Source organism: Neopsephotus bourkii, unplaced genomic scaffold (assembly GCF_033783945.1).
Source record: "Neopsephotus bourkii isolate Nb327-2 ecotype Australia unplaced genomic scaffold, CSIRO-AGI_Nbou_v1 NB_479, whole genome shotgun sequence".
Taxonomy (NCBI): domain Eukaryota; kingdom Metazoa; phylum Chordata; class Aves; order Psittaciformes; family Psittacidae; genus Neopsephotus; species Neopsephotus bourkii.
In genome coordinates, this window is record NW_026900980.1 from 812,815 (window position 1) to 840,141 (window position 27,327).

A 27,327-nucleotide genomic window follows, 5' to 3' on the forward strand; every position below is an offset into this window, starting at 1 on the left:
GAAGCATATTTTCCCCTTAAAACGTGCACATATATGTTATACGTATATATGTTTAGTAGGGCCTGCTGCAATAGGAGGAGTAGCAATGGTTTTAAACTAGAAGAGGAATGATTCAGGCTGGACACGAGGAAGAAATTTTTTACAGTGAGGGTGGTGAAACACTGAAACAGGTTGTCCAGAGAAGTTGTGGATGCCCCATCCTTGGAAACAGTCAAGGTCAGGTTGTGCAGGGCTCTGAACAACCTGATCTAACGGGAAACAGCCCTGCTCATTGCAGGGGGGTTGGACTGGATATCCTTTAGAGGTACCTTCCCATCCAAACTATTCTATGATTCTATGATACGCAAAACCATTTTTCATTATGAGCATTTCTTTGCAACATATCTTCTATATCCCGGACAAATAAGTACAATATACAACTACACTGTCCTTCAGAGCTTGCAGTCTACCAGCAAAGCAGGATACAACAAATGAATGTTACAGCACTAGACCTCCTCTTGCAAATACATACATGCCTGATGTCAGACAATCAAATATGCCAGGGGACTAATCATGAGCACATGCATAAATGTTTGCAGGATTAAACCTACTAACAGGGTAAAAGAGGATAGCTACGTGGTTGCTTAGCTCTTATGTAAATGACTTCGTTTTTCAAAGCTGGAAAGCCTTGCAAAATACTTTTATGTTTAATCAAATCCAAATAAAATGATTCTGCAATGTACTGAAGAGCTTCACATGATGAATCAGTGACAATGTCAGCTATTTAGACTCATGGCAAGCACTTAATTTTGGTCCTGGTCCAGGTCTCGCTTTAGTCAGTAGGAGTCCTTTCCCTGATTGCAACATGAACCTTTGTTACTAAATTATCTCAAGCCGACGAAATGTGAAACAGAAAAGTTACTTTTACTAACCATTCCTAATCCAGACTTATTAAGGATAATTGTAAACTAGTACTAATTCAGTAATTAGATCTGAAAACACACTCACTGCATAGCTAATACAAAAGGGTTGAGTATTCATTTTTCATAATTCTTCAAGACACTCTGACACAAGAAATATCACAGGTCAAATGAACAGTCCCACAACCTGCATATGGTTGAAAGTGGGGAAAGAGCAGACAAGAGTGAATAATCCCCATTTTACACCTCAGCAGACTTATGATTTTGTACATTTCATAGTCAGGGTGCTGTAAATTTTAGATTTAGATCAGTATCCACTTGATGCTCTGTGCTTTTTGGGGTAAGAATTCAATGGGCTGTAGCTCTACTTTTACTGTAAGGCATATGTCTTGAGCAAAAGGTGATGGAAACATGCATTTGAGCAACTATACAATACAAAAATTAATTTGGTGGATCAAAATCAGTGTTAGCACATAAAGTGTGGCATTGAGTCTACAAAACCAAGTATTCTGACTAGTATAAAAACACTATTTAATTGAAGAAACAAAAGAGCAAAGTAATTTTTCTGGTTTTAATCTGTCTCATTGCCTTTAAATATCAACTGTAGAAGTGCTGTGCTCGATTACGTATTTTTAAGAGGAAAATAAGATGCCTGCTTTTTCACTTTGCTTTCACACAGGCACAACAAGCAACTTCAAAGGAAATTAGCTAAGAGACAAAGGAGCTGAAGAAAAGAAATAGCGGTAAGAATAGTCCCAGAACTGTTTCATGGGTTGACAGAAACACACTGCAGAACACATCTGCCCATATTCTCATCACAAAACAATGGGAATTAATTTATCTAACCTCAATCATCTAAAAATGATGCTTAGAATTTTAATGTATTGGCCAAGTCCTGTAGGCAATGGAGAAAAGCACAAATATAAGGGAATTCAGTGTTATGATAAATGTAATAGGTAGGCTAAATTGCCTTCTAGAAAGGTCTGTCTCGCTCTTTTGACCACAGACAGTCTACACAAATAGGCTAGGCCTCTCAAGGTAGAGCTGTTGCATGTGATTGCACCGAATACTGAAGTATCTCAATAAGGATGTAACTAGTCTGCTTGGGTACTAGCTTGAGTCATGTTGCCAGACCAGGTACCTCTGTGACAACTAAAATATCCTAGTAGGTTTGGCTGCTGTGAGTTCACCCAGTTCATGTTTAAACTGCTAGTGGCCTCCCCTGTGGGTGAATGAAGAGATACATCTGTGTCTTTGTGACGACTGTAACTCTGTGTTTGCTTTTACACATACAGGTTGTAACAAAGGTAAGACTGCTTACATTCACTCCATCGCTCTGTCCCCAAGGCTATCACTAGGTGGTGAAGTTTTGTAGTGGTCAGCTTCATATATATATATCTACAAGTTTCTGTACACCTATAGATATAATATAGATAACACATCATCTGAACATTGTATCTATAGCTATACCTATAGGTAAACACTTAAATAACTATATAAATATACGAACAACTTTTCAATACATTTCAGTGAATAAACTAGAGAGACAAAAGGAGAAAGGGGAGACCAGTTTTATCTCTTGTTCACTTTCTGCCTCCAGAACTGCAGAACAGATGTCTCCCAAGCATACAGTCAGTGCACTCATGCCTGCACACTCAACCTCAATCCTACCCAAGGCCTTCCTGAAAACAGGTGCTCACTTTGCTCACTGGACACCTTTCCATGACTGCACTACTGAGACTGATGTAAATTTATTGTATCTTAACCTAAATAGCAACTCTTACATCCTTAAAATGTGTCCAAACACTTGAGTGCCTAAGAAATCCACTCCTGTTTGGAAATCCACAGCCCTTAATTCAAGCCTTCTGCATTACCTAATCTAGCAAAAAGTAAAATGCAGACAAGAAGTGATCCTTATTCCTCATCAGTCCAAACTGTAGGTATGTTGTATCGTGCCCAGTTCACATATGGGCCAAATCAAGTAGTTCCATTGGCCTGGAAACTTGGTCACAGACTGAAGAACAGTCTGGGCTAGGGTCCATATCCTGTCTCATAAGGCTGTGTTGTGTTCAGCTTTCTCAGTCTCAGCATCCCAGTAAGTGAATCCCATCCCATCTCACACTCACAGGTAAGAAGTCTGTGAAATGCATATAAGTTTGTGTTGTATCATCACATAACATGATGGGATAACTACCACAGTACACTATAAACCTGACAAAAAGCAATATGGGTACAACTGACTGCTCCAAGAGATTCTGAGGTTTTACCATTGGAGGTGAGATGACCCAATCCATACTATTTGGCACAGGTATCATGGACCATTCTCTGAGATCACCACCAGAAACACATAGCCTATGTAGATGGACTGACAAGAGTTGAGCTCCTACCTCTGGTCTAGGCAAGCATCTACCACTTCTCACCATCCTCAGCAATAGATCTCCTCCAAAATTAATTTCCCCTAAGCCAAATCTGTTTTGCCTATGATGGCAACTGGTAAGTGATCCTCTGTCCTTATTTCAACCCATGAGCTTTATCATCTTATTTTCTCCCCAATCCTGATCAGGAAAGGGGAGTGAGAGAGTGGCTGGCTGGGCAACCAGCACCGATCCACCGCAATGTATATGTCCCCCAACTTCCATATATGAAGACAACAGGTCAAGGCAATTTTGAGATTCCATTCTGAAAGGTTGGCCTGAGCTGTGTTTTCAACCTGCACATTATGTGTGAGGCAGCACCAGTGCATGGAGAGTTCTTAATGAAGTCACAGGCAAAATCTTCAGTGCTTTCTGTTTCACAGCAGATGAGCATATTGCTGCTGAGTAACTGGTGCCTAGGAGAGGGAGAGTAAGACCTGAACTTCTGGTGGAGATGACAAAACAAAATACAAAACAGCCATGATTAAGAGCTAAAATTACAAAATTCTCCATCTCCACAGTTGGGGCCAGACCTTTAGGAAAAGTTCGGCTCCAAACCAAATAGTGAGATCTGAGAGAGTCCTCAAAACCCAGCAGCTACTACTGAGACCAGTGAGGCTATTCATCAGTGCAGAGATGTGCTTGTGCCAAACTTAGAGGAGCTGGACACATTTTGAGTTCTGATGTCACAAACTTTACAAGGCAAGTGGGGCAAGAGGGGGAAAAAAAGAAAGAGCATCCAGAGCAACAACATGCAATTATAGACTTAAAGTGAGCGTGAAGCTTCATGGCTTGAGTGCAACACATTTTAGAAAAAGAATGATTATATTGTCCCTTCCTGTGGGCTTTAAGTAGGACATTAACTTGCAGGAACAGCGTGCACTGTTTTGGAGGTTTATGGCTACAACATACATCTAAATCAATTGTGGCTCAGAGTGAATTTATGCTAAGTTTATTTAAAATAAAATAGATGGGCAAGTGGCAGCCAGGGTCTGGTTGAAAAGTGACATTATTTGTGGAGACAGGCTATTGTATTGCAGCAAAAGAGAATTCCATCTTGTATTAATAGTGGCCAGTAGGAATTCACACTGAGACACTTACTTCACTGACATATCCATTTCATTAAAAATTTCTTCATCCAGATCCTTTCTTCAGTTTTCATAGTAACTCTTCATGTGTGAGCAAGCAAAAGGATTCCCTGGAAAGGATCCTGCTACTACCGATTTCAAAGGAGGGGTCCTCAAGTACTTCATATGAGATCTCCGATTCATCATTGCAATACCTACAGCATGGTGCTACACAACCTTGGGAGCAGCTCTTGGGAGGGAGAAGGGGGGGACCAGGGTAGCCTTTGGAAGGCTCTGACCAGGTCCTTGAGCCAGGCTGTGAAGATCCACCTGGTGAACAAAGACCCAGTTTGGGGTGCATCCCCATTCATCCTTATGGAGGGTAACAACGTGGGGTGTGGCAAACCCTCCCCATTCTACCCAACACAGCCTCTTGGCTCCTTCTCTAGTTAGTCTGATGGCAAGCAGCTGACACTCTAGCCAAGGCAGGTGACCTCTCCTATGGAAATGATCCAATTAAAGGAGGCTATAGGAGGGCACAATTGGCCAGCTTCTTAAACTGTGGCTCATCTATAGAACTGGAGGTAGAGGTGATGAACAGGAGAATTTTCAGCTGCATAATTTTTGACTCAGTACGTTAGGAGCATGGGTTAAAACAGGAGGGGATTTTGGCATGTGAATCTTTTTCCTTCCTTTGAGTCACAAGTGCCAAGAAACAAATTGAGAAGTGTGAAGTAACACAACAGTGGTTTCTTTTCTGTACATCTTTTTAACACTGCTAATGGAGGGCTTTCCACATTATGGTCTGTGTCTACTTCAGCCCTGATTTTGTGTCTACTTACAGGATTAGAAAGATTAAGTGCTAATTAGAGTGCTGAGGATTAATAACTGTTACTTCTGCAATACAGATTTTTGTTAATCTTGGCTTTAATTCCAGTAGAGATTGGTCCATGTTACAAAGCCAGAGTTTGCCGATGGTTACTAACCACGCAGTAGTATTAGTTTTCTTGTATATACTCAATAGGCATCATCCATTAGGCTAAAGGAGGAATTACAGGGATGGTAAGAAAAATCATGCTTTGTTTCTGAAGAAAAAACAAACCTGTGTCTTCATTGTTCTCTTGCAAGCACTGTTAACCCAACTTTCTCCCTTTTTATATTTTCCATATCTATGACTTCTAATCTGAGCACTGTAATATGTACAACACTGTTAATTTAAAGTATATTCAAATATCACTGAAATGATACATACAGTAAAGTGAGAACTATAAACTATAAAAATAGAGAAAAATTGGCCACTGTCTTTTCACTGACTGTTGATTGCGGAAATCATTATTCATTACTGGGACAGTTTCCTTCTGTTCTCATGTTAAAGCTCAGTTGTAACATACTGACAGTCATATATTTGCAAATTAGTTCAGAACTATTTGATTACTTGAGGGGAACACATAACAAATCAGCTAACTATGGCAGTTGTTCACGTGTAAAACATAGCTAGTATGGTTTTCATTTCCAGGAAACAAAGGATTCAATTTGCATACAGGTATTACAGTGCTTCTTTCAGATCACTGCTGGTTTCAGATGTCAGGACACAAGGATGGGTCAAAGGCACTGTGAGATGACTTGTGGCTAGTTAAATGAGTTTGAGGTCAAGGCTGCTAATATCAGAGTTTTTGTTTTCCACCAAGTGACACCATGATCATTCAATTACATATTTCCCACTGGAACTAAAGGAGCAGGTTGAGTTCTGCACAAGGGGGCTGACTACAGCAGTTTTTGTTTATTCTAGGATTGAGCAGCCTCCCACCTCTTGGATGGAGGATGGGATCCACTTGTTAAAAGCACAGAGCAAGGATCATCAGTGCGGTAGAGCATGGTCCTTCTCCATGCTGTCTGTGGATGCTTTGAAGCAGTATTCCTTCCATGCACAGAATGACAGCTGCACAACAACCCTCTCTGAGGCAGGCTCAGCCTGCAACTGGTTCCCTGAGAACTACTGAGAAGGTAGTTAAGCTTTCTTATTTGTTCCTCATTTTCTGGAGCCTGAATGGTTTAGAGAAGGTGCAAGCACAGTTGTGACAAGTCTGTTGTTCTCCTTCTACGCTTGTAAAGGATTATTAGATGTGCTTCTTGGGCTTGCATTCAATGCAGAGGTACCGCGTGCAAGAGAACTATGGTCTACAGAAGGCCTGGGCCCCTCTGGAGCAGGAAGCTCCCATGCATATTGGACTGGCTTTCAGAAGACCTTCCCAGGATTTTAAGATTGCAGAAGAGCTGCAAAGAGTCAGATTACTCTGTCCCTGTGTAATGAAATGATGAGGGACAAAGTCTAAGATCCTTAAGGAGTTTTCCTTCCTCAGACCTCCTACTGTGTGTGACCACGGCCAATCTTCTCTCTGTTAAATCAGTTCTTAGTAGATAATTCCAAGAGAACTATTGATGCTTAATAAATTCTCAGATCTGCCTGTTCAAAACAGTTTAACATTGAGAGGGTTCTCTGGTGAAAACTATCTGAAAAACATCTTGAGTATAAGAGAAACCCTTCCCCAGAAGTCTTTAGAGAGGATGTGGAAGGAGAGACAGGAAATGGGAGCAAATACTGCAGCAATGATCACTGATAAATACACCAATAGATCATGGATGTAACAGGCCACTTTTTAGAAATGGAGTGGAACTGACCAACAGAAATCCTATTTTAGCCCATATGTGCTATATATTTCAGGAGATGAGACACCTGATTTCTCCTCCTGCCCTCAAACACCAAGCTGCATGACCACAGAGTACAGCCTCTTCATTCTTCCTCCCACAAGAAACTTTGTCAGTGTCAAATATATTATTCTGCACAACAAAAAACACAGAAAAACATTTTCCAAAGCCAAGCCCTTATCGTAATTCTGTACTACATGAAACTATCATGAGCTAGTTGGTGATGAAAGCCTTTAGTGGCATACACCTAATGTCTGTAGCTTGCTAGGAGTGGAAAACACACCCACTACAACTGGTACCTGCCTGATGTGGCTGTCCTGGAAACTGTACTTTACCAGTTGTACTTCAGGGAGAGACTGGCAAGAGCGAAAGATTGCAGTTGATTTCACTAGTGCATTACCCCCTGGAATTTTGTTACAATACCTATAACTGAATTTTTAAGGCTTTATTTAGTTATTTTTTTAATATATGCATATTTCTAGATAATAGCTTTCTTTGTTCCCAACTTTTTATATAAAATCTTGGTCTCTTCTCCCACTTCTTTCATCAGCACTTACATTAACACAATTCTTGCCTCAGTCAAAAAAATGAGGCGAGTGTTTTTCGCAGGTAACGCCAGCCTCCCATCTTCCCTCCCTCTCTTCCATCACCCCTTAAGAACGACGCGTCGGTTCATCGTTTCACCACCAGAGAGCGCAGCCTGAATGCCTCTGAAGGATTCTTATGGCAGATTTAAATGAAATAAATAAATATTCCACCACTGAAATCCTGTTATTTAGAAAAGGGATGCAGTTGTGACAGGCATAAAATGGAATTATTGAAAGACTGTTTTCCATCGCAATGCCTCAAATCTTTGCTCCGCTTCGTTCTAGTCTCATCCAATCCTGTACGGTCTGGTACAACAGTACAAAATAAGCTTTGTTGATTTAATCAAACAAAGCAGTCTTGAATTAGGATGTTTATGCCAGCTATTGAGATCCACAGTATGGCTCTGATGGACTGAGATTAGAGAAGAAAAGGGAAACTAGATTTTTATAGAAACTAAAAACACAGATGCAGGGTACTGACTAGAATAGACAAATAGAGCACATTTCTCACAGAATTAGTGTTCATTAGTACTAAGGCTATGTCTGTTTAAAAACAGAACTTCTGATTTAACACTGATTCGTCTTTACGTTGTCTCTTCTGTTTAGTAGTGATCTCTATTCCAGTTCTGCTCTGCTTTCCAACACTACCATTTGTTTACAGAAGAAGGTTTCTGCTTCCCCCTCCCCCACGTTATGTCCAATACTTTTCTATCACACGTAATTCCATGTATCCTGATACATATGTTGCATTTATGGTGATGCACAAATGTGCATCTGCATTTCTCATTAAATGAAGGGTTCAAGACTTGTCTTGTTCTCCTCAAACTGGAGGTGAGCTCTAAGATTCTCCAGAACAGAAAAGCCAAAGTAAGCTCTTTAACTTAACCCCCAGCTTCTGATCTGTGAGCTCTAGACAGATTGGGCATGGGAAAGCTCAAGTATGATTTTGCTTAATTCTGAGACTGGATTTTCTTAAGTACAGCATGCACTCACAAAGCTAAGGCTGTGCTACAGGCAGACATGGGAAGGCATAACAGGCCTGATACAGAATTTGCCATGCTAGAGGTTTGTTGCACATTATCTTACAGGATAAACAGAGCCAGAGCTCCACAATGATTAAACCTGAAAATCTCAGCCCCTAATAATAAAACATAAAAATAACTTAATCTATGGATTTTATCATGGAACTTCCAGAAGCTTGACTTGTTTTCATAACACTGGGGCTTGTCAGTCCTAGTCACAGGAAACTCCTCATCTGATTATCAAAACTCAGAGCAGGCCAGAGCCCTCACACACAGCCAGTGTATGACACTTTCAGTCATACACAGATTACTCAATAATGAGAAACCTACATTAATATGCCTACATGAAGCTCTCTGCTGTCAAGCTAGTCAGTGAAGAACTACTCAATGCAGTCAGTGGCACCTAGAGAAAGTCTTGGTTCACCCTACAGTAGTCACTTGCACTTGGTATCACACAGAGATTCCTAAACTCGTGTATTTCAGTTTGTGAGTCTTAGGCTGTGAGTGGAATTCCCCTCTTCTCCATCACTGCTTTAAAAAAAGGTTAGCTCTGAGGAACCTCAGTTCAGAGAATTACAGTGTCAGAGAAATGAAGAACCCAACCCAGCCTCTGGAGTTTCACCTCTGTTTCGGTGTTTCACCTCTGTTTTCGAGTTTCACCTCTGGTTTGCCACTCCATTCCTGTCAACTTCCAAATGGAGTAAAAATCTTATTTTTCCCTCTTTCCCTAATAGCCCAAATATCCTCAGTGTTTGAGTACAGTAGAGAAGCAGATGGAGAATGGTCCTGAATTGCATTCTCTGCCAGAACTGGGCAAACAGTTGTGAGGTAGGATGAGGTTATCCTGCTCAGGGGGTGAGTATGCTAACACATTTGTTTCCCCCATATGAACAACCATCTGTTGAAGATGATAAACAGGTGAAGTACATAGGATGTCCCTTGTTCTAGAAAGTCAAATCTTCTTCCCCCTGTATATGGGATCCACATTTTCAGAAATGTATTTCAGAACAATCTATTCACAGTGACAGTCTGGCAAGACAGAAAAGTGAAACCATCTCATTTTGTCAATGAAGAAGTAGTTTGTACTTCATGAAAGAGGAATAACAACATTCCTGACACTGGCCAGTAAAGCCAGAGAGATCACAGACTTTCACCTTTTTACTGCCCCTGTGTTTTGGAGGGAGACAGATAAGAGGATTATCCCCTTCCCAGTGCATGAGCAGTGTGATGTTTTCCTCACTGAGATTTTACCTCCTTGTCCATTAGCAAGCAGGAGAACAGTAAGCTGGAGCTTGAAGGTGCAGGCTGTTTTCCTATCTGAAAAGGTAGCTTGCAGGCAGACATACAGATCTCCTTCCACTGCTGTATGGCAGGGAAGGATTCATCCTGGGCAGAGGTCAGGCCATGGCTTTTCTTTGCTGCTTTCTCTTAGGTGTCATTCAGCAAAGGGCTGTTCTGCAGTGCTTTGGAGGGTCCGGTAATCGAAAGCTACATGGGGCAATGTGAGAGTCTCTGTACAGTGAAGGAATGTGTCCCAAAGGCCTCTCAGAAAACACTTGGCATAGTCTAGATCTTAATCAACTCCAGAATGGAAAAAGCAGCACAAGTGAAACGTCTCTCAATGCCTATGAATACCTAAATCCAAATTCAATTATAGAAGGATGAGGGGAAAAGTAATGAGTGCTTTTTTTTTTTTTTTCCTCAGGCTCCAGAGCCAAGATCTGGGTGTTTTTGAAGTCATCCTGCAAGGAAGAAAAGGCTGAAGCTTACTGTGACCTAAATAAAGCAAAAGAATTAGGTACTTGTGATCAAAGGGTTGAATGATGCATATACACATCTCCCTAAATAATAGAGCGGGTGGGGGAAATGACACATCATTATTCCTCTGAAATAAAGTGAATTACCTCTTCTGAAAAAAGAGGAGCTAATCTGTTTTTATACAGTGAAGAATAATGCCACATTATTTCTTCTAAAATTAGCAGCTGACAAGCTGAGACTTCAGTGCTCATAGCATCTAGCACTCTGGCACCACATTGCACTTGCCACAGTGAAACCTTCCTTTACTGGTTTTATGAGTTTTGGTGCAGAACAGCCATTTCCACAAAGGCCTATATCCACTGAGCTTCAGAACAGCAGTAGGTCTAAGACATCCCAGAGTATCTTTCTTTCTAGAGAACCAATGTGCAGAAAACCTGATACTGACATTTCAGAAAGCTTGCAGAACTTTGAAGGGACTCCAAGTCCTCTTTCGGGGGCCTAACTGTATAGGAAAGACCTTTCCAACCAGTGCTGTATCCCTTTATTAGTTGTCTTCTGAACCAGAAGCAAGCATGTGACAATCTCATCCTAAACCTCTGCATTTTGACATTTCCAGTGTCCAAGGCAGGCAGCAAAGACTGAATTTTGAAAGCTCAGACTCCTCTGAGGAAATAAGGGGTTTCTTTTTTTTCTTTTCTCAAACTGCAAGGTTTCAGCATCTGAATAACCGGTCACATACCCATAGTAATGGCCAAACAATTTATTTTGAAAAGATAATGGCTATATTTTATCACGTGAATGCATAGGATCAGCATAGAGACTTCTCTTCAAACCTGTTCTACCAAGGAATTCCCTCTGTTTGCTGTTCATGTTCAGAGTGACAGCATGAAGGGCTCAACATTCATATAAAGGCATAGGAGATTGGAAACCTGACAATTCATTTCCATCAGACCCAGGAGACAGAAATCACAGTTTATTTATCCCCTAGAGGGTTTCAATTAAATACTACTTTGATGGATTAAACAAGCTTTTTCTGACTCTCCTTTACTAATGCAGGGCCATATTCATGTCCAAGTTAATGTTATTCCCTAGCAACAGATTGGAAAGGAAATATAAGTTAAATTTTCTCTCCCCATACATCTGAGGGAAGTGACCAGGTGATATTGGAGAGGTTGGCCTGTTCACATAGACATGCCAGCTAATGTGTGCTGCAGTCAAGGGCCTGAAAGAGCTAAACACACCAAAGCCATGTCTTCAATTCCCCATATCCATAGGCTTTTGTACTGGATAAAGGCCCTGTGTCAGGGAGGACAGGCATCCTCTCCATCTAATCTAACAATGACTCCATGATAATGCCCGTTGAGCACCTACTGGTCTTTACCCAGGAAATCAATGCCTCAGGGGAAATCTCCCATCTCTTTGAGGCTTCAGCAGCCCTTGGAGGGATGAGCAGAGATGAAATGGATTGAACTAGGGAGGCTTCTAAGGCAGCATCTCCCTCCAAGAAGGCAAAGCTGCCAGGACATGCTGCTCAAGAAGCAGCATCCAAGCAAGAAGCTTGCCTATGCTTGAAGGTGCTATATGAGATAACAGACGACTAGGGTAAATTTGTGGCCTGGGACAGTAGAATCTGAGTATCTAGCTCAGCAGTTTTCATTTGTGGTTTCCTGAAGGCAGACCTGGTAACCCAGTTGCAGAAAAAAAGCAGCCTATTTTTATCACTGCATCCTCCCTGACAGCAACTTATATTTAGAAAGATTTACTTGCACACCTTTTTCAACCTACTTGATTCTTCTTCTGTATGGAGCCTGGTGAAGTTCTACAATAGCTGCTGCACGAAAGTACCTAACTGGTAAACTTTTCTTTTGTTGTTAACAGCAAAAATTGCTGTCAAGACTGCCTTCAATTTTACTTCTGCTACTTGTTTTGTAGTAGTGTAAATTACATCAGGCTAATGAACAGCTTTACAAATGGTTTCAACAGACCTGCAGTCAGTGTTCTGCAGTACAACACTGGCAAGTGTGTAGGCAAAAGATAGAACAGCACTCCACTACTAGCTACTCCACGTATTTACCTGTCAACAGGAAAGCCAAACAACTAATAAACAGCTCCATGAGTACAGATAATATATCTGTCAGCAGACAGAAAGACCATCCACATCGAAGTATCTAAGCCTCCTTTTTCAGCACATAGATCTAAAATGTAACTTCTAAGACTCACCTACTGGAGTGAGACACAATTACACTTTCCATCACTGCCTATTTACGAAGCACAGAAAATAACTTCCTTGAGAAAGCAAGAAAATTGGAATAAAGTACTGTTTTAATTATATTCATAATGATTTATTTGAAAATATGTTCTCATTAAACTCTTATCTAAGCACAACCCATTGTAAAGCAGAAGTAGTTTGGTTCCACCTGAATTTAAAGTCATTATTATAATTATTCTCACCAGGACAGCCATTAATCACATAAACAATACCAGTCTTGCAGAAAATATGTGATAAGTAGCTATATTATAATTTACTATTATTTTTCTTACATTCTTTAACTCTTTCTTGAATAGTTTTTACAAAGAAATTATTTTGAAAAAAATAGTAATAAATCTTACCTTCAGATTGATGTGTGGCAAGAGGCGTCTGTGTCTCCTTGGAGTATGATACCACCTCCCGAGGTAAGAAATCAACCTGGGTAATCTTTGACACCCCTAGTTTGTGCAGTCTGCGTCTAAGATGGAATATATGACACCAAAAGGTTAGTCACATTAAACCTAAACCAGCAGCAGGAACAAGAGTGTTTACTTTTATGAACCGGATTAAAAAAACTACTTCAATGTTTGCTAAGATGAAACACAATACACTATGCATGAGAAGTACTTAATTGCAGTGAGTAAAATTAACCTGGGAACCACTTGCCATAACAGAGTTACTGAACTCATCTGATCATGCTGCTGAGAGGGATTGTAAATGGGAGAGAGAAATGACCTGCTTGCGCCCCTTGTAACAACAAAAATCTGCTTCGTACCATCATTACTACAATGTTCTGCCTACTCAAAAGAGTTAGTCATCAGTCTGAGATATACAATAGCAGAAAGGGCACAGTGAGTGTAAACGTGGCTGGATTAGGACTGTCAGATGTTCTCCTGAGAATAATAATAAAGCCTTTAATTGGCAAGGTAGGTAATTTCCATTAAAAAAAAAAGGAGATTCTCCATTCCACAGGAGTCATTAGTAGTGGAATTGGTATAGGTTTATGATTAGTAGAATCCTAATGCAAAGATTGGAGAGAAGCTCCAAGACACAGCTGGAACAGGGCAAGTATAGCCTTCTTTGTCTACTCCTTCCCTTACTTTAAATAATCCATGCGAAATAAATCAGTAAAGCCAAATAACTGTGACTGGCTAAGGGACAAAGAAGAAAGACAGCTGAACACAGTCATGAACACTTTTAGCCATACACAGTTCATTCAATAGTGTGGGGAAAAAGTCAATCTACTTCCTGACTACTATTTGACTGTAGGGAGGAAAGAATAAATAAATTATTACTTTCAAGTGTTTTACTGGAAAAAATGCCAACTTTCAGCAGAGAAAAGAGTATCTTGTTATGTGTACATCCCCATTATTATGTGTACATCTTAGGCACACAATAAACAAATCAACTAAATAAGTCCAGTTGCCTACATCAACAATGGAAGCATGCTTCTGTATTTATGGGGAACAAATTCATGGATACAGTGTTTCTGAACTGCCATGTCATACAGAAAGCAGTTCGGAAAAGTAGAAAATTCACACACATTATCTATATCTGCTGTATTTTACAGATTGTCAGAAGAACAGAGGTCAAAGGGGTTTTGATTTAATTAATTTACAATGGTTTAGGTATTCAATTAAGATGGATGTCTGTAAAGGAAATGGGTGTCTCAAAAGGAAATTGTTATCCTGGGGTGACACCTACTGAACTCTTCGGCAGCATTAATGCTACATCAGCTATATATTGTTATAACCTAACTTACTGGCTGAGTTATTAAGATGAATTCAATTAGATTCAGCAGGTAATCAGTATAAGTCAACTGTAACACATAGAAACAGAAAGAGCTGTTACAGCTCTGAGTCTTCTAAGACTCTTCTAACCATCTGTGACTTTGCCAAAATGAAGAAAAGATATTATTGCCTTAAAATCCTACAGAAAAATACCTCTGCACCCTTAGCTGGCACAGGAAAACTTCTACCTTATAGCTTGTGTTATACTTTACCTAACAGAATTCTCAGTCGCACTACATTTCTGTAGCTGCTTTAACTGAGGGTTTATGTAAATTCAAGCAAAATCTCATGTGCTTTTCCCTCTTTCAGTAGCAGATATGCAACCTGTGCGACCCACTTGTTCAGTTAGACTTTTCCATGTAACCGGTCCCCTGCTACTGGTTCCACTTACTGAGATTTTTAAGCTTCCTGCATTGAAAGAACTTCTTGACAGTGGTCTTGGTTAAGTATAATCTCTAATTAATTATGTGTTTAATCTGGGCCTAATTAGAGCCTCACCTAATTCCAGCAACAGTTTCACATGAGGTCACTCCATATCTCCTCAGCTGCTTGAGGATGTGGAACATCAATCCTAATAGACAGCTGGATTTAACTGCTACTTGGGTTAACCTCTTTGTAGACTGCTAACCAAGAAGTGAGTTATAACCCAGAGCACTGTGCCGAAAATATGTGTGGAATTTTTCACCTAGAACATTTCTGATTCAGGAATTGCTGGTGCCTGTACAAATGCCTGGTGTCACCCATATCCTGGTAATTACTAATGAAGACAGGGAGAACTTTCTTCATCTGAAGGAAGGTGGTCTCAGCTCTTTTTTGCCCCTGTCAAGGAACCTGTAATGGTTCTTGTGTAACTAAAAGTTGGCCTAGCCCTTGGTCCCAAACACTTAAGTACAACTGGAGCATCCTATCCAGACTACCAAATATGGACTGTAATGTTCCAGTCTCTAGTTCTTTTTAGGGCAGCATTAAACTTTCTATGGCTTTCCCATCCCCATTTTTCATCTGAGGTGCTCACAATTCCTGTAATTTACAGTTTGCTGAATATTCATCATGCAGAGCATGTAAGCTTTGAAGGATTCCTTTCAAAACTGCCTATAGGATGTCAGTAGGACTGTAACTAAAGTCCACACATTAAAATTGATTACTCTGTCTGTAGGTGCCAGAAGAAAGATATCAGCTAGAATTGCTTTGCTACACACATAATTTAGTTGCTGAGTGCAGGATTTCTTTTTTATTGGTATCTTTTTCTTAATCTAGTCTCATGACATCAGAGGAAAGTCTGGTCCTCTCTCTAATTCTGCCTTGCTTTTGAAGACAGTTTTCTTTCAAAAGGGGTAGGACTCCTATTACAGAGTATACCTGTGGATTTACTCTTTGGCATGCTGCTTTGCTGTCTTTGCACAGACTGTTCATAAATGATTGATTTTTTGTGGCTAAATAGAGGGTTATCTTGCTGCAAGTCAAAGGAACCTGCCTTGCTCCTGGAAGTGCTCATCTTTTAATTCGAACTACTGGGAAAGGGCAGCTGAGATTTCTAAAAAGTTTCTGTATATTAGAATAGCTCAAAAAACTCTACCTTTTCGGTAAGGTTCTAGAAGTTACATCTATTTGAAGGCACACTCAGGTGAAAATTACAAACATTTCTAAAAGTTCTGGTTGCGAAGAAACCTGCTTAGAAAGTTCCCTGGATACGTTTCACTCCCTCTGATCTTTCGTGGTGAATAACCCTAACATCCCTAAATGCATCTGGGAGGACCCTTAATTAGTAGTTAAGGGGAAATTGTTGTTTTTCTAATAGAATGGTGAATGACTTTCACATGAACCAGTAAAAGCATAGGAACTTTGCCTGAAGACTCAGGTAGGCAAGCTCATAAGCTTATAGGTAACGTCTTCAACACAGAGATTTGGTTTTGCCTATGACTCAAGTTCTGAAGAATGTGAGGGACTTCCACCTGTCCCTTTTAGGAGAACAGTTTATCCTAAATATCTCTGCAGGTAGGCATTTATAAATTGTTTAACTATTTTTTTTTCAGACGTTTGGTGTAGAGGATTTCCATTCCAAACTAGAAAATATTAATTTATCTCTAATACAATTTTAAAAGATGTTTGATTAGACTAAACTCAACGAAGATGTCAATTACTGTTGGAGTATGACCATATTTAAGTGCACAATTATAAGCCCATATACAGCTCCTAAAGAAAAAGGGGAAATTGCCACTCGACATGGGAACAGCATAACTATGGAAGACAGGAAGGAGCGGAAAAAGTAGCTTGCAAATGATTCAGAGAGAAAAGTCTGAATCAATAGGTACAAATGAGACTAATGTAACTGTACATGCACATAAGTGCCACAATAATAACATTTCATTTGTAATGAAATAGTTATTTGTATTGTGTTTCAGGCAACAGGAAGAGCAGCTTATCTTTTCACGAGCTTCTTTAAATAGTTGGATTTTTTCCCCACAAAGATGGCATTGCTGAAGCTTCTTATTGATTAAACTAAAAAAAAGCAAACTTAAATTATGGTCTTTTTGAGCCAACAAAGCAAATGAGAACCACATAAAAACAGCTCAACCAAGAAGCATTTTCAACATAATTATTGCAAAGAAATGATAAATGAGTAACAAAAAGAGCTGACATATACCCAAGTTCAGAGTCAGACTGGAGCTGCAGCACTGAGGGGTCTGTGTCCCATTGCAAGGTCCTAGGGTGGTAATCAGCCGTGCAGCACAAAGGGGAGGGGAAAAAAGAACACACAGAATTAACTGAAAGGATGAACAAAACCCCATCTTATTAGTTACATGCTCTATGTAGTACATTCAACCTCCAAGTGCAGGGGCAGCCACAGTATGTTAAACAAGGTTTGTATGCCAAACTTTGTCAGGGCAAGTAACATTAAAATTACAACTTCTTGGTACAAAAAGAAAGAAAGAAAGAAAGAAACTGTGTTTCCTTTCAAATATTGGTTAACGCAACTTTTTTTTTTTCCTTTTTCAGAAAGATTTCTAACTCTGTAGCTGTGGTTGACACATTCACAATATTCTGTAAAATCTGCAGGCACAATTTATTGTAATCACGTTTTTATGATAGGGTGTAATTGCCATGAACTCCACTGAAGAGTCTAGCCCTTTGCACAGTAAGCCACCCTGTAAAACAGTGCTCTGGGCACGAGCATCCCATAGTGCATGTGCCAACAAATGGCACACTGACACAAGATTGACACATTCTGGGTGCATCTGGGACAAACAAATTTTTCTTCTTTTCCTCCAGATAAAATTTCTGGGGAAGACGGGAATGATACATCTGGGGAAACCAGATCTATGACAGTGTTTTAATAATAGATTGCTGTCTTATAAGACTGTCACCAAATGCATGAATGCTCCTTAGGTGTTTTCTGAAGTGAAGATGTTCCTTGCATTGCACTGCAACTTGCCATGCTACTATCTCTGAAAGACTTTGCAAATACTCACAGAGCCTTTCTGGAGTCCTGTAAAATACTTATAAATCCCTTAGTTTAGAAATACACAAACTGACATATTGAAGCCAATGTTTCCAAAAGTGCCCACCCATTCCTTGGCTCTCAATTTTACTTTAACTTCCCTGGGAAGCCACATCTCCTACACAAGAAAACTGCCAGAGTCTGTGACAGAATCATGAACACAAGTTTGGCTCCTGAGCACCTTTTCAAGTAGTATGAACACTAGATTATGCATTGCTTTCACTATCAGAGGCCAAAGCAAAGGAAAACACTCCTACACTAAAGCCAGCAAGTCATGCCGACATGCTGATAGTCCTCAGAATTAAAAGTGTCCCTTATTTCTTCTGAATACAAATTCCGAGGATACAGAGAACATAGTATTATCAGGTTCAGCCAAAACCAGCCATGTAGCCAGTCATACGCTATTTACACAAGCCTTTCTGCAACAACAGCAACCTCTGCCAATGAATCACTCATATAAACTAGCAAGTTATTGAATTATGGTAGAAATAGATATCTTAAAGCCATATAATTATGCTACCTCCTGTACTTAGTAAACTCACCCATTCTATTACCAGTGTTAACCCACTCTCTGGAGAGACAGACAAGGGCATGTGCTGCATTCTGCTGTGTCAGAGTGAAAGAGAATCAATCCCAACACCCCGTACGTACAAAAGTAATGAAGGATTGTAATTCGAAGGTGCTTTCCCATGCAGTGTAGGGGCACTTACTCCCCTCAGCTTCTTACGATCCATAGCGATGTGTATTGGCATGAAAGGCTTTACAGTGATACAGAAAGGATTCTCCAGAAAGGGTCAGAGACAGAACAGCACAGTAATAAAGAACAAGGTTTTAACTTGTAACTTGACTGTAGCTCAAGTATAGTTGAAAGTGGACATAAGGATCTGAATGCCTGATGCAAGGCAAAGGCATCAGTGACTAATGCATTATAGGTACAAAATGCTACCTGTGTGAAAATTACTCTTGCAAATATCACCAAGGTCAGTAGCACGTATTAGGACTTGCTATGTAAATGCAGGTTCCTAATCTTATAGCTACATACGGGATACTTATACATACATATCCAGGTTTTCCAAACACTTGAAAGAAAACATACATAACTAATTTCTCATCCACGTTCAACCCTACAGAATCTCCCAAGGTATAAAGTCTCTTCCTCCAAAAAGAACCCATCATCTGATTAAAACAAGAGCTTGCAACAGGTCTCTAAAGAGGTACAGCCCTTACATTCCACCTCAAAGAATCCAGACCAGGTTACAAGAGAGGGCACATTCACCCAGCTGAATGTCTAAACAAAATAAATTTGGAGATCTCACACACTCAAGGTAGCACTCAAATCCTCAAAATTTGAGAATCCCCACCATATAGAACCTATGGTTAGGGGGTCATCATTTGTTACATGCAGACCATACATTTTAACAGCAATCCTCCATCACTCCTGTTTTCAATAGTTTTAGTGCATCTGAGAAATATTTCCGACATTTGTGCTCCAGATATTAATTGTTCCCTCTGCATCATTATGTTACACTTGCAAAGCCTTGAAAAATAGATAAGGAAGCAATCTGCTGTGTTGCCCTCCCAAGCTTGGCTAAGCAATGTCATAACAGGAAATGAGGCTGTAGATAGCAGATCTTCAGGTTTCAAGTCTCTTGCCCTAGGAGACATAAAACTCAAGTGGCTACACTTACTTACTGGAGGCTATAGAGCACAGGGAGTGACTATATGTTTCAAGGAGCAATACTGATTTGCCCTTTGCCTCTACCAGACACCTGAAGAAAGTCTGCAGATCAAAATGGGAGTGAACAGCAAAGTTGTAATCTGGACCTGAAGTTTAGCCAGTTTCCATGGTAATAACACTGGAAAAGAAACAGATTCTTTGAGGATTAGCAACCAAAAGACGATGTTGAATAGCCTGCGCTGTCATCCAGATTCAGAAATTAAACGTAATCAGTGATGAACATAGTTTATGATGTTCCTTGATCATCTGGATGAGCACCACAGTTATGCTTGCTCTCCTGTGGACAGTTCTCAGTGGGAATTGTGAAATGCCACCAGATCTCGGTGAAACAGTGGTGCTGATCTTTTTCAAATCTAGTGCAGGAGTTCTTTCTCCAGTCTTCTTCAGGAAGAACTGTTCCTCTTTTTCCTTTCTTCTTCATAAAAGAAATCTGAAATTAGCTTTGGGACTTCGAGTCACCCAAAGACAGGGGCAGATGGAATAACATTACAGGCCCTGAAGACAAGTGCTTGGCATAGGAGAACTGTTTAACCGGTAAGTCAGCAGCTAGGCATATGTGCTCCCACTCTGGGTCCTTTCAGAAAGCACGAGCTGAAAGTCCCTCTAAATGGATTCAGTGGATTTTGGCACAGATCTATACAGAAGAGATACAAAATATTTTACCTTAACATTTTTTACAGGTGAAAGAAATGAGCATTAGACCAAGCCAGGAAAAGTATTGCTCCCTTTCACTTTACAGTCTTCCACAACTCTCCTACAGACCATGTGAGCCGAGCCTCCTCCAGTGGGGAAAGTGAGTGCACGTGGCATGGAAAGGGACCCTGGAAACCCACTGAGTGTGAGCAGCACAGTCAGGACTGAGCTGATCAGCCTGTTCCCACCACCCGCACAGCACAGACAATGCTTTAATCAGAACTACCCGACTTTGTTTCAAAGCTGGTTGCTCTATCAGTCTCCCACATAGTGCCAAACAATAGCCCTGCTATCAATCTTCCTTTTACACATTTGGTGCACAGTGGCTGCCCTTGGCTGACTGTACGATAAAAAGCTGTAGCTATTATCGAATAACAGATTGGTCTAAGGCAGCATGAATGGAATGAGGACTTCTAGATCATCCATTAAGTAGTCAAGGTATTTAGGACAGTATTAATGGTGGTGCTGTTTCAGCTCTTAGCACTGAAGAAGTACCAGATAATTTTTGACACAATGCATCTTTTTTCCCCAGTCAGTAGGGGAATAACATACAGAAAGAAACCCATGGGAGAAAGAGACCCAGATGTCATACATTTATTAAAGCATTGGATGGTAAAGCAACTTGTTAGATTTTCTGTTCTGAATTCCTGCCCAAAGCATTAAGGAGATACTCAGAGCACAGTTTTAAGAGGACACAGGCCATTGCAAAATCTGAGGCTGGAGGTGAAAGGAATCTGAAAAGAAGCATTCCCTTTTCTGTATTATTATTACCATGGAAAACCAGGCACTGTGCCATCTGTTATGATGGCCTGTGGAACCTCACTTCCAGAAGATTTTATTCTGATTGCATAATGTCAATTATGTAGATTTAAAATGTGGAAAAGACTAAAATAAATAAACTAAAATTAAAATAAAATACTTGAACTCTTTTGTAATGTTCCTAACCTCAGAATGCATTAATGAACCATGGAGCCTGTCATCTAAAACCATCTGGAATCCATGAGAACTTCTCAGCTGATTTAAGCAACTTTGGGTCTGGCCTCAATGACAGTACATGAAACACATAAGGCATCAGTGCCAATGCATATACTTATTAAGTCACCATCATAAAATGATATTTAATATCTAGAATCATGTTCAGATTGCAGTACAACCTGGGTCTGGTAAGTGCCCCAATCCAACACTTTTCATTCAACCAGTGTGTGACATGCTGGCAACTTCTGACTTTGCCTTTTTGAAGCTAAAATCAAATACTCTCTCATCTGTTGCTGATGCTGCAGAACATGTGTTCTGCATGACTTCTTTTCTCCTCCCACTCTCCCTTCCCAGGTCAAAGCATTCAGGCCTGGAAATCCACACTTTTGGAAAAGGCTGCTCACAGCAATAAGAGCCAACCCTGCTTTCCCAAGGCCCTCTTGAAGGGTAGAAAGGTCTTTGCAACACTGCAAATCACACCTTCAAGCAAAACTGGAGGAAAGCAAACACGACATTCTGGCATCTCCTGTCACCAGGGCTGTTGTGGTTTTCAGATCAGCGAAAACAACACTGACAGTGTATTGAGTCTGAGGTATCCACATGTATTGAGCTGAGATATCCACATGTGTCACAGACAAAACACCACGAGACCTGACAAGTCCCAAACCCAGAATCTCTTGTTGCAGCAGTGTCCTAAAATGACCCTTTGCATGGGAAATATGCCACTTCTATGCCTTTCTAACCCTAAATTACAGTGAAGGAATGTGTCATGACTCCACAGGTTAAGCTACGCTGAGGTTTTCAGAGATCGAAGGCCAATCCCATTAAGCAGAGCATTAATAGAAACAGAGAGACCAGAAATGAAGGAGTGTCTCACCCAGGGCATATGGACTCACCCACAGCATATGAATTCTCAAAGCACCTTGCTTTGAGTAATTACCAGAGCAATGCTTCTAAAATTATATCAGTGTGACTAGTTGCATTTTCCCCATCTGTGATAGTAGAGGGTCCTGACTTTGCAGTGGGTGTTTATACTGTCTTCGGACACTTAAATCAATTGTCCAACAGTGAAACAGGTTACCACGGGCTCTCTGCATACAAACAGACAGATAGGAGAATGTTTAATGCAGCAGTTCTGAACACACAACTAAAACTCCAGCTGTGAGGAGGTTGTCTACAAAGAATTTTGGTAGGGGACAGCCTAAGTAATTTGGGTGGGTGACTTGGGAGGGTGAGTAAAGAAGACTCTTCTTGTTGGTGCCCACTAACAGGACAAGAGGCAATGGACACAAACCGAGAAAAGGAAATTCCACTTAAACATAAGAAGAAACATCTTTACTGTGAGAGTAATCAAACACTGGAATAGGCTGATAGGGGAGTTCACGCAGTCTCCATCCTTTCAGAGACTCAAAACCCAACTGGAAACAGTCTGAGCAACCTGCTCTAGGTGACCCTGCACCGGGGAGATCGATGAGATGATCTCCAGAGGTGCCTTCCCAACTCAGCCACTCCTGGTTGTGTGAGTCTGTGCTCCCCCTGTCATCCCCCTGCTAGCACTTGATGAAGAGCCAAGGGCCTATCTGCATTGACAGGAGAGGGACCTGAGAACCTGCCAGCTTCAGTATGCTTCTTGTTTTCTTTTCTTGTAACTTCAAATGAAACTAGAAAAATATGCGAATTAGGAAAAAAAAGAGCTAACCAGAAAGCCCAATATTACAAAGAATAACAGGATTCTTGGTTTTGACTTCAGTGCAAGGAGGAGCCCTGTGCTTAAAATGCAGGCTTGGATTGCAATTTCCAAAGATGGAGAACTGTTTACATTAAAAACTGTGACCCTTCACATTTTAAAATCATCGGTAGAATACAATGCTTAAGATGTGTTTGAATGCCTTTTTCAATATGAAATCAAATATTGTCACCGAATATTGTCATTGAATTGCAATCCAGTATTATTTGCAATTTCAATATATAATCCATCATGTATCTAGTCAGTCTTTTTTATTATTTTTAATGTCTAAATATTGCCACAATTAATTTAAGGCTGCATAATTTTTAAATGACAAAATTTTAAAGAGTTCTAGCAATTTTGTTGTGTCAGTTTCTCCAAGGCTCCCACTTTGCTCTTGATTAATGAAAATATCTCAACTAAGAAATTGTTGGTGAGAAATTACTGCACATGTTTAAAATAGGCACGTGTATAGATAAGCTGCTTGGTTTTATTCCTTTCCTTCTAGATTTTTACAATCTTCATTTTCTCTACTATAATTTTCACTTTCTGATATCTGTTGTAGTATTGAAGTGTGTCTCCAAAACAAAATACATCAAGAAAAGAAGATTCAAATCTACTACTCAGAGATGGAAAAGTACCACTTGCCTCAATTGATGCTTTGCATTTAAGCCACTATTCTGCTGCCATCTGTGCTCTGCTTTGCAGATCTGTTCCACTTTGAAAGGATTGGCAAAAAGAAAATACCCTCCTTGTGCTACTTGTTTTCTGAAGCCCATTATAAGCAAGATGGCTATCAGCAGCTAGGGAGGATTTGTGCCTCTCACCAAGACACTTATGCTTTAGAGCAGTATGCTCTGACGCTCCTGTGTCCAGAGCTGGTCTGCTAATCATAAAATAAAATACCATGATACATTCAGTGAATATGGAGTTTGGCACCACTTTGGAGCACAGCCAGATACCTGGATTTTGCATTTACACTTCCAAGCAGGCTGACACCTCTGACTTTCAGTCTCACCAATAAAAAGAGCAACTATGACCTCCCTGAGAGCAGAGCACTATCATTCAGCTGCCTGGCAATCATAACAGCCTTTCTCAGAAGGGCATCAGTTTAAAATTCCCCCTTGTTTTTAAAGGTATATTTATAAAAAGTCATGGACAAACAATATTCAATCCACATGTATATTTCAAAATTAAAATCAAGGCTATGCTGCTGAATGTATTTAATGATTTTCAAAATCCACCTGACTTTTAAATCAGAATGAACAATTCTGGAACGCCATTAATTGTAAAGACATAGCACAGGACCAATACCTTGCTGATTTCCACTCCACAGAATCCCACTAATTAAATCAGGAGTGAAACTCATCCAGTTTGCTGAACTTATTTGGTATATTTGAAGTCCGTCTTTTGATTCAGGTCTATGTTACAGAATATAATTTCATGACAATGTAATGAGCCTCGTCATTCTCTCAGTGTATATACTATCACTACAGAAATCTTAGTCTGCAAATCTATGCTGGTTTACCAGGAGGGTCACTGTGAGCAGCAGGCTGGATCTGCGAGGAATGAAGGTCAAATAGTTAGAAGCTTCTCCTCAGCCCATGAAGACACAGTTTTACTGTAAGTGCTGGGTAGCATGAACTGCCATTATGAAAGTGCAGTAATAAAAAACACGTTCAAGAGGGGGAGAGGCACAAGTTTTTTGTTCTTGTAGCAAACCCTGAAAATTCTTTTTCAAAACAGTATTTTTATCTTGGTTTTTATACAAAGAGTAAGTCTATGCAACAAAACAGAACTCAGATGAACACAAATGTAAAGCAAGAATTTGGCAGCAGTTTTTACATATTAACAGTTCCTGCGGATGCTTTAAAGGAACCACAGTATTCACATTAGGACACTTTGATCCAGAGTTGATGGACATGCATATAAAGGAAGGCTTTAGATAAAATTGCATAAAAGACAGTCACATTTATTAGTCAAATCTAGAAAAGGCAATCCATACCCTTTCAGAGGAGTCAAAGAGCTAACACGAAGGCTGGAACCTACAATTTTTAGGTCTTGTATTATTCAGCTGAAGAAGAAGGGGATAGATTTCAGCAGGGGATAGATTTGTGAATGCTTCATCCCTGGCAGTGTTCAAGGCCAGGTTGGACGAGGCCTTGGGTAATATGGTTTAGAGCAAGGTGTCCCTGCCCATGGCAGGGGGGTTGGAACTCGATGATCTTAAGGTCCTTTCCAACCCTAACTATTCTATGATTCTATGATTCTAAATTTTCATTTTTGCTTCAGCGCTAAAATCCAGTAACTACTAGGTGGAAAAAGAGTTTTGTTTATAGAATTCATTTGGTGCTAGAAACAGCAGAATCATTCCAGAGGGGATGAAAGTTTTGCTACAAATAGGTTCAAACAAAAGGTCACTGTATGAGAGTTATCAACATTTTTTCACATCAACAGTAAAAATGTCAGAAGTTTTCATAACCCAATTACCTGACTCTCAATAGACCAGATCAGAAATTTTATTCTGATTTTGAATTATTAAAGTAAATAAGTAAAACCAAAATTTCAGAATCAAAATCAGTTTTAAATGGAAAAACAAAATGTTCTGCTTATGAAGCAAAAATCACAGCTTTGGAGAAAATTCCTAAAGAAAAATGAGTTACTGAAATAGCTACTCAGAGCCTCCTTTTATTTTTCCATATTAAACACAAAATTGTGATACAGGGATATCTTAAGGGGCTTTTTAATAGGCTAGTGAAGAAAAAAACCATCTACATGCACAAACTGTACCAGTTCAACTATGTTAAACAGTTTAACATAGAAGGTGATCACACATAATTTAATTAAAACAAGATGAAATTCTATGCAAGAGAGCTATTTAAGCTGAGCTGACTTTAGCAGTGAGTTGTTTTAAGAGGATTAGTGTTTTAGTCCTTAAAATCATCTGGTTGTCTGACTAAATACATTCATGATATGTCTGGGAATAACTACAGAGAAGTAACTACAGCTGGTCTGATAACCTAAATGGTTAAGTGGGGCTTTATACATTAGTATTATTTTCTTCTGGATGCAGCTGAGGCTCAGGTTTCCAAGGCACTTTATGAAGCACCCTGGGAATGGCAATCTTTCCTTCTCCTTTAATTTATAGCACGGAGATGCTTGCTAATGAGAAAAATAATCAAAAATCTGGAGCAATGAACTCTATCCATCCTTCAGGAATGAAAGCATGAAAATCCTTAACGATGCCACAGGCTCACACGCTAAAAGGATTGCAGATGATTCTAATTAATACAGACCATTCTGACTTTGTAACTGGCATGCACTGAAAAACACTCCCTACTTTCTAGGTCAGGCATACAGACACTTGAAATCAACTGCCAAGTATCAGTCCCTAAGGTGTCTGCTTATGTTTAGAGGCTAAAAAGAAATTGGCAGGGAAAGCCTTCAGATATCTAGGGCTAAATATAAATTGAATATAAAGGAGAAGGGTTGTGATTCTTCTTGTGCAGGGACAAAAGGAGGGAAAAGACTGCAAGAAATCTGCCTTCCTCCATCCCTGTATACTAACTTATGCAGGGCAAGCAATGAAGTGCGCAAGCAGGCACTCATCCTGAGCAGCCCGTGCTCATGGAAGGAGGACCGGCCCACCCTGTCACTGTTCTGTAAATGGGCTGGGGGTATAAAGCGTGAGAGATTTGCAGCATCGCTTCAAAAGGTAGAATAAAGATAGCTGAGATAGCCAGGGTCTCCCCAGGCGGGGGGAGGCAGCTGGCACTGTCACTCCTTCATAGATGCCAGCATGATTCAGCTCAAGAAGGCTTAAGGCACAATTTGGCCTCTAACACTGTTGGAAACTGTAAGATAAAACATGTGTGCCAAGAGATCCTAACAATGGTGGCATGCTAAATTATACTGGAAAAAAATTAACAGCTGAGGTGTGTATTTCTGCCTTACCATGTAATGGCAACATCCCATATCAAGGTCAAAGCCACTAAAGAAGAGCAGCAACACCAGCATCCCATGGGTTATGGCATTTACCTCAAGCCAAGAAACTATTCCTCTTAACTCTCCACTGTGAAAGACTCATGTCTGCACTACACAGTAACCCTAGGGTTACAATCCTTTTTTTTTCTGAATAAAACACCATTCAAGTGAAGGTCACCATAATGTAGATGTTTTCCCTCAGTCTTTCCTGTTGCTCTCTG

At 40.1% G+C, this 27,327-nt stretch overlaps 1 protein-coding gene across 14 annotated transcripts in view; it reads right to left on the bottom strand.

Moving 5' to 3' along the window:
- DYNC1I1 (dynein cytoplasmic 1 intermediate chain 1) overlaps positions 1 to 27,327 on the bottom strand; it is a 194,306-nt gene that overhangs the window by 137,042 nt on the left and 29,937 nt on the right. For 8 of the 14 annotated variants that reach the window (XM_061350049.1, XM_061350047.1, XM_061350052.1 and 5 more), the window contains 2 exons: positions 17,136 to 17,195; positions 13,064 to 13,179 (listed from right to left, as the gene is read on the bottom strand). In XM_061350049.1, coding sequence (XP_061206033.1) covers positions 13,064 to 13,179; positions 17,136 to 17,195 — 176 coding nt within the window. The remainder of the gene's footprint in view (positions 1 to 13,063; positions 13,180 to 17,135; positions 17,196 to 27,327) is intronic. The other 6 variants (XM_061350053.1, XM_061350061.1, XM_061350060.1 and 3 more) reach the window with 1 other exon arrangement.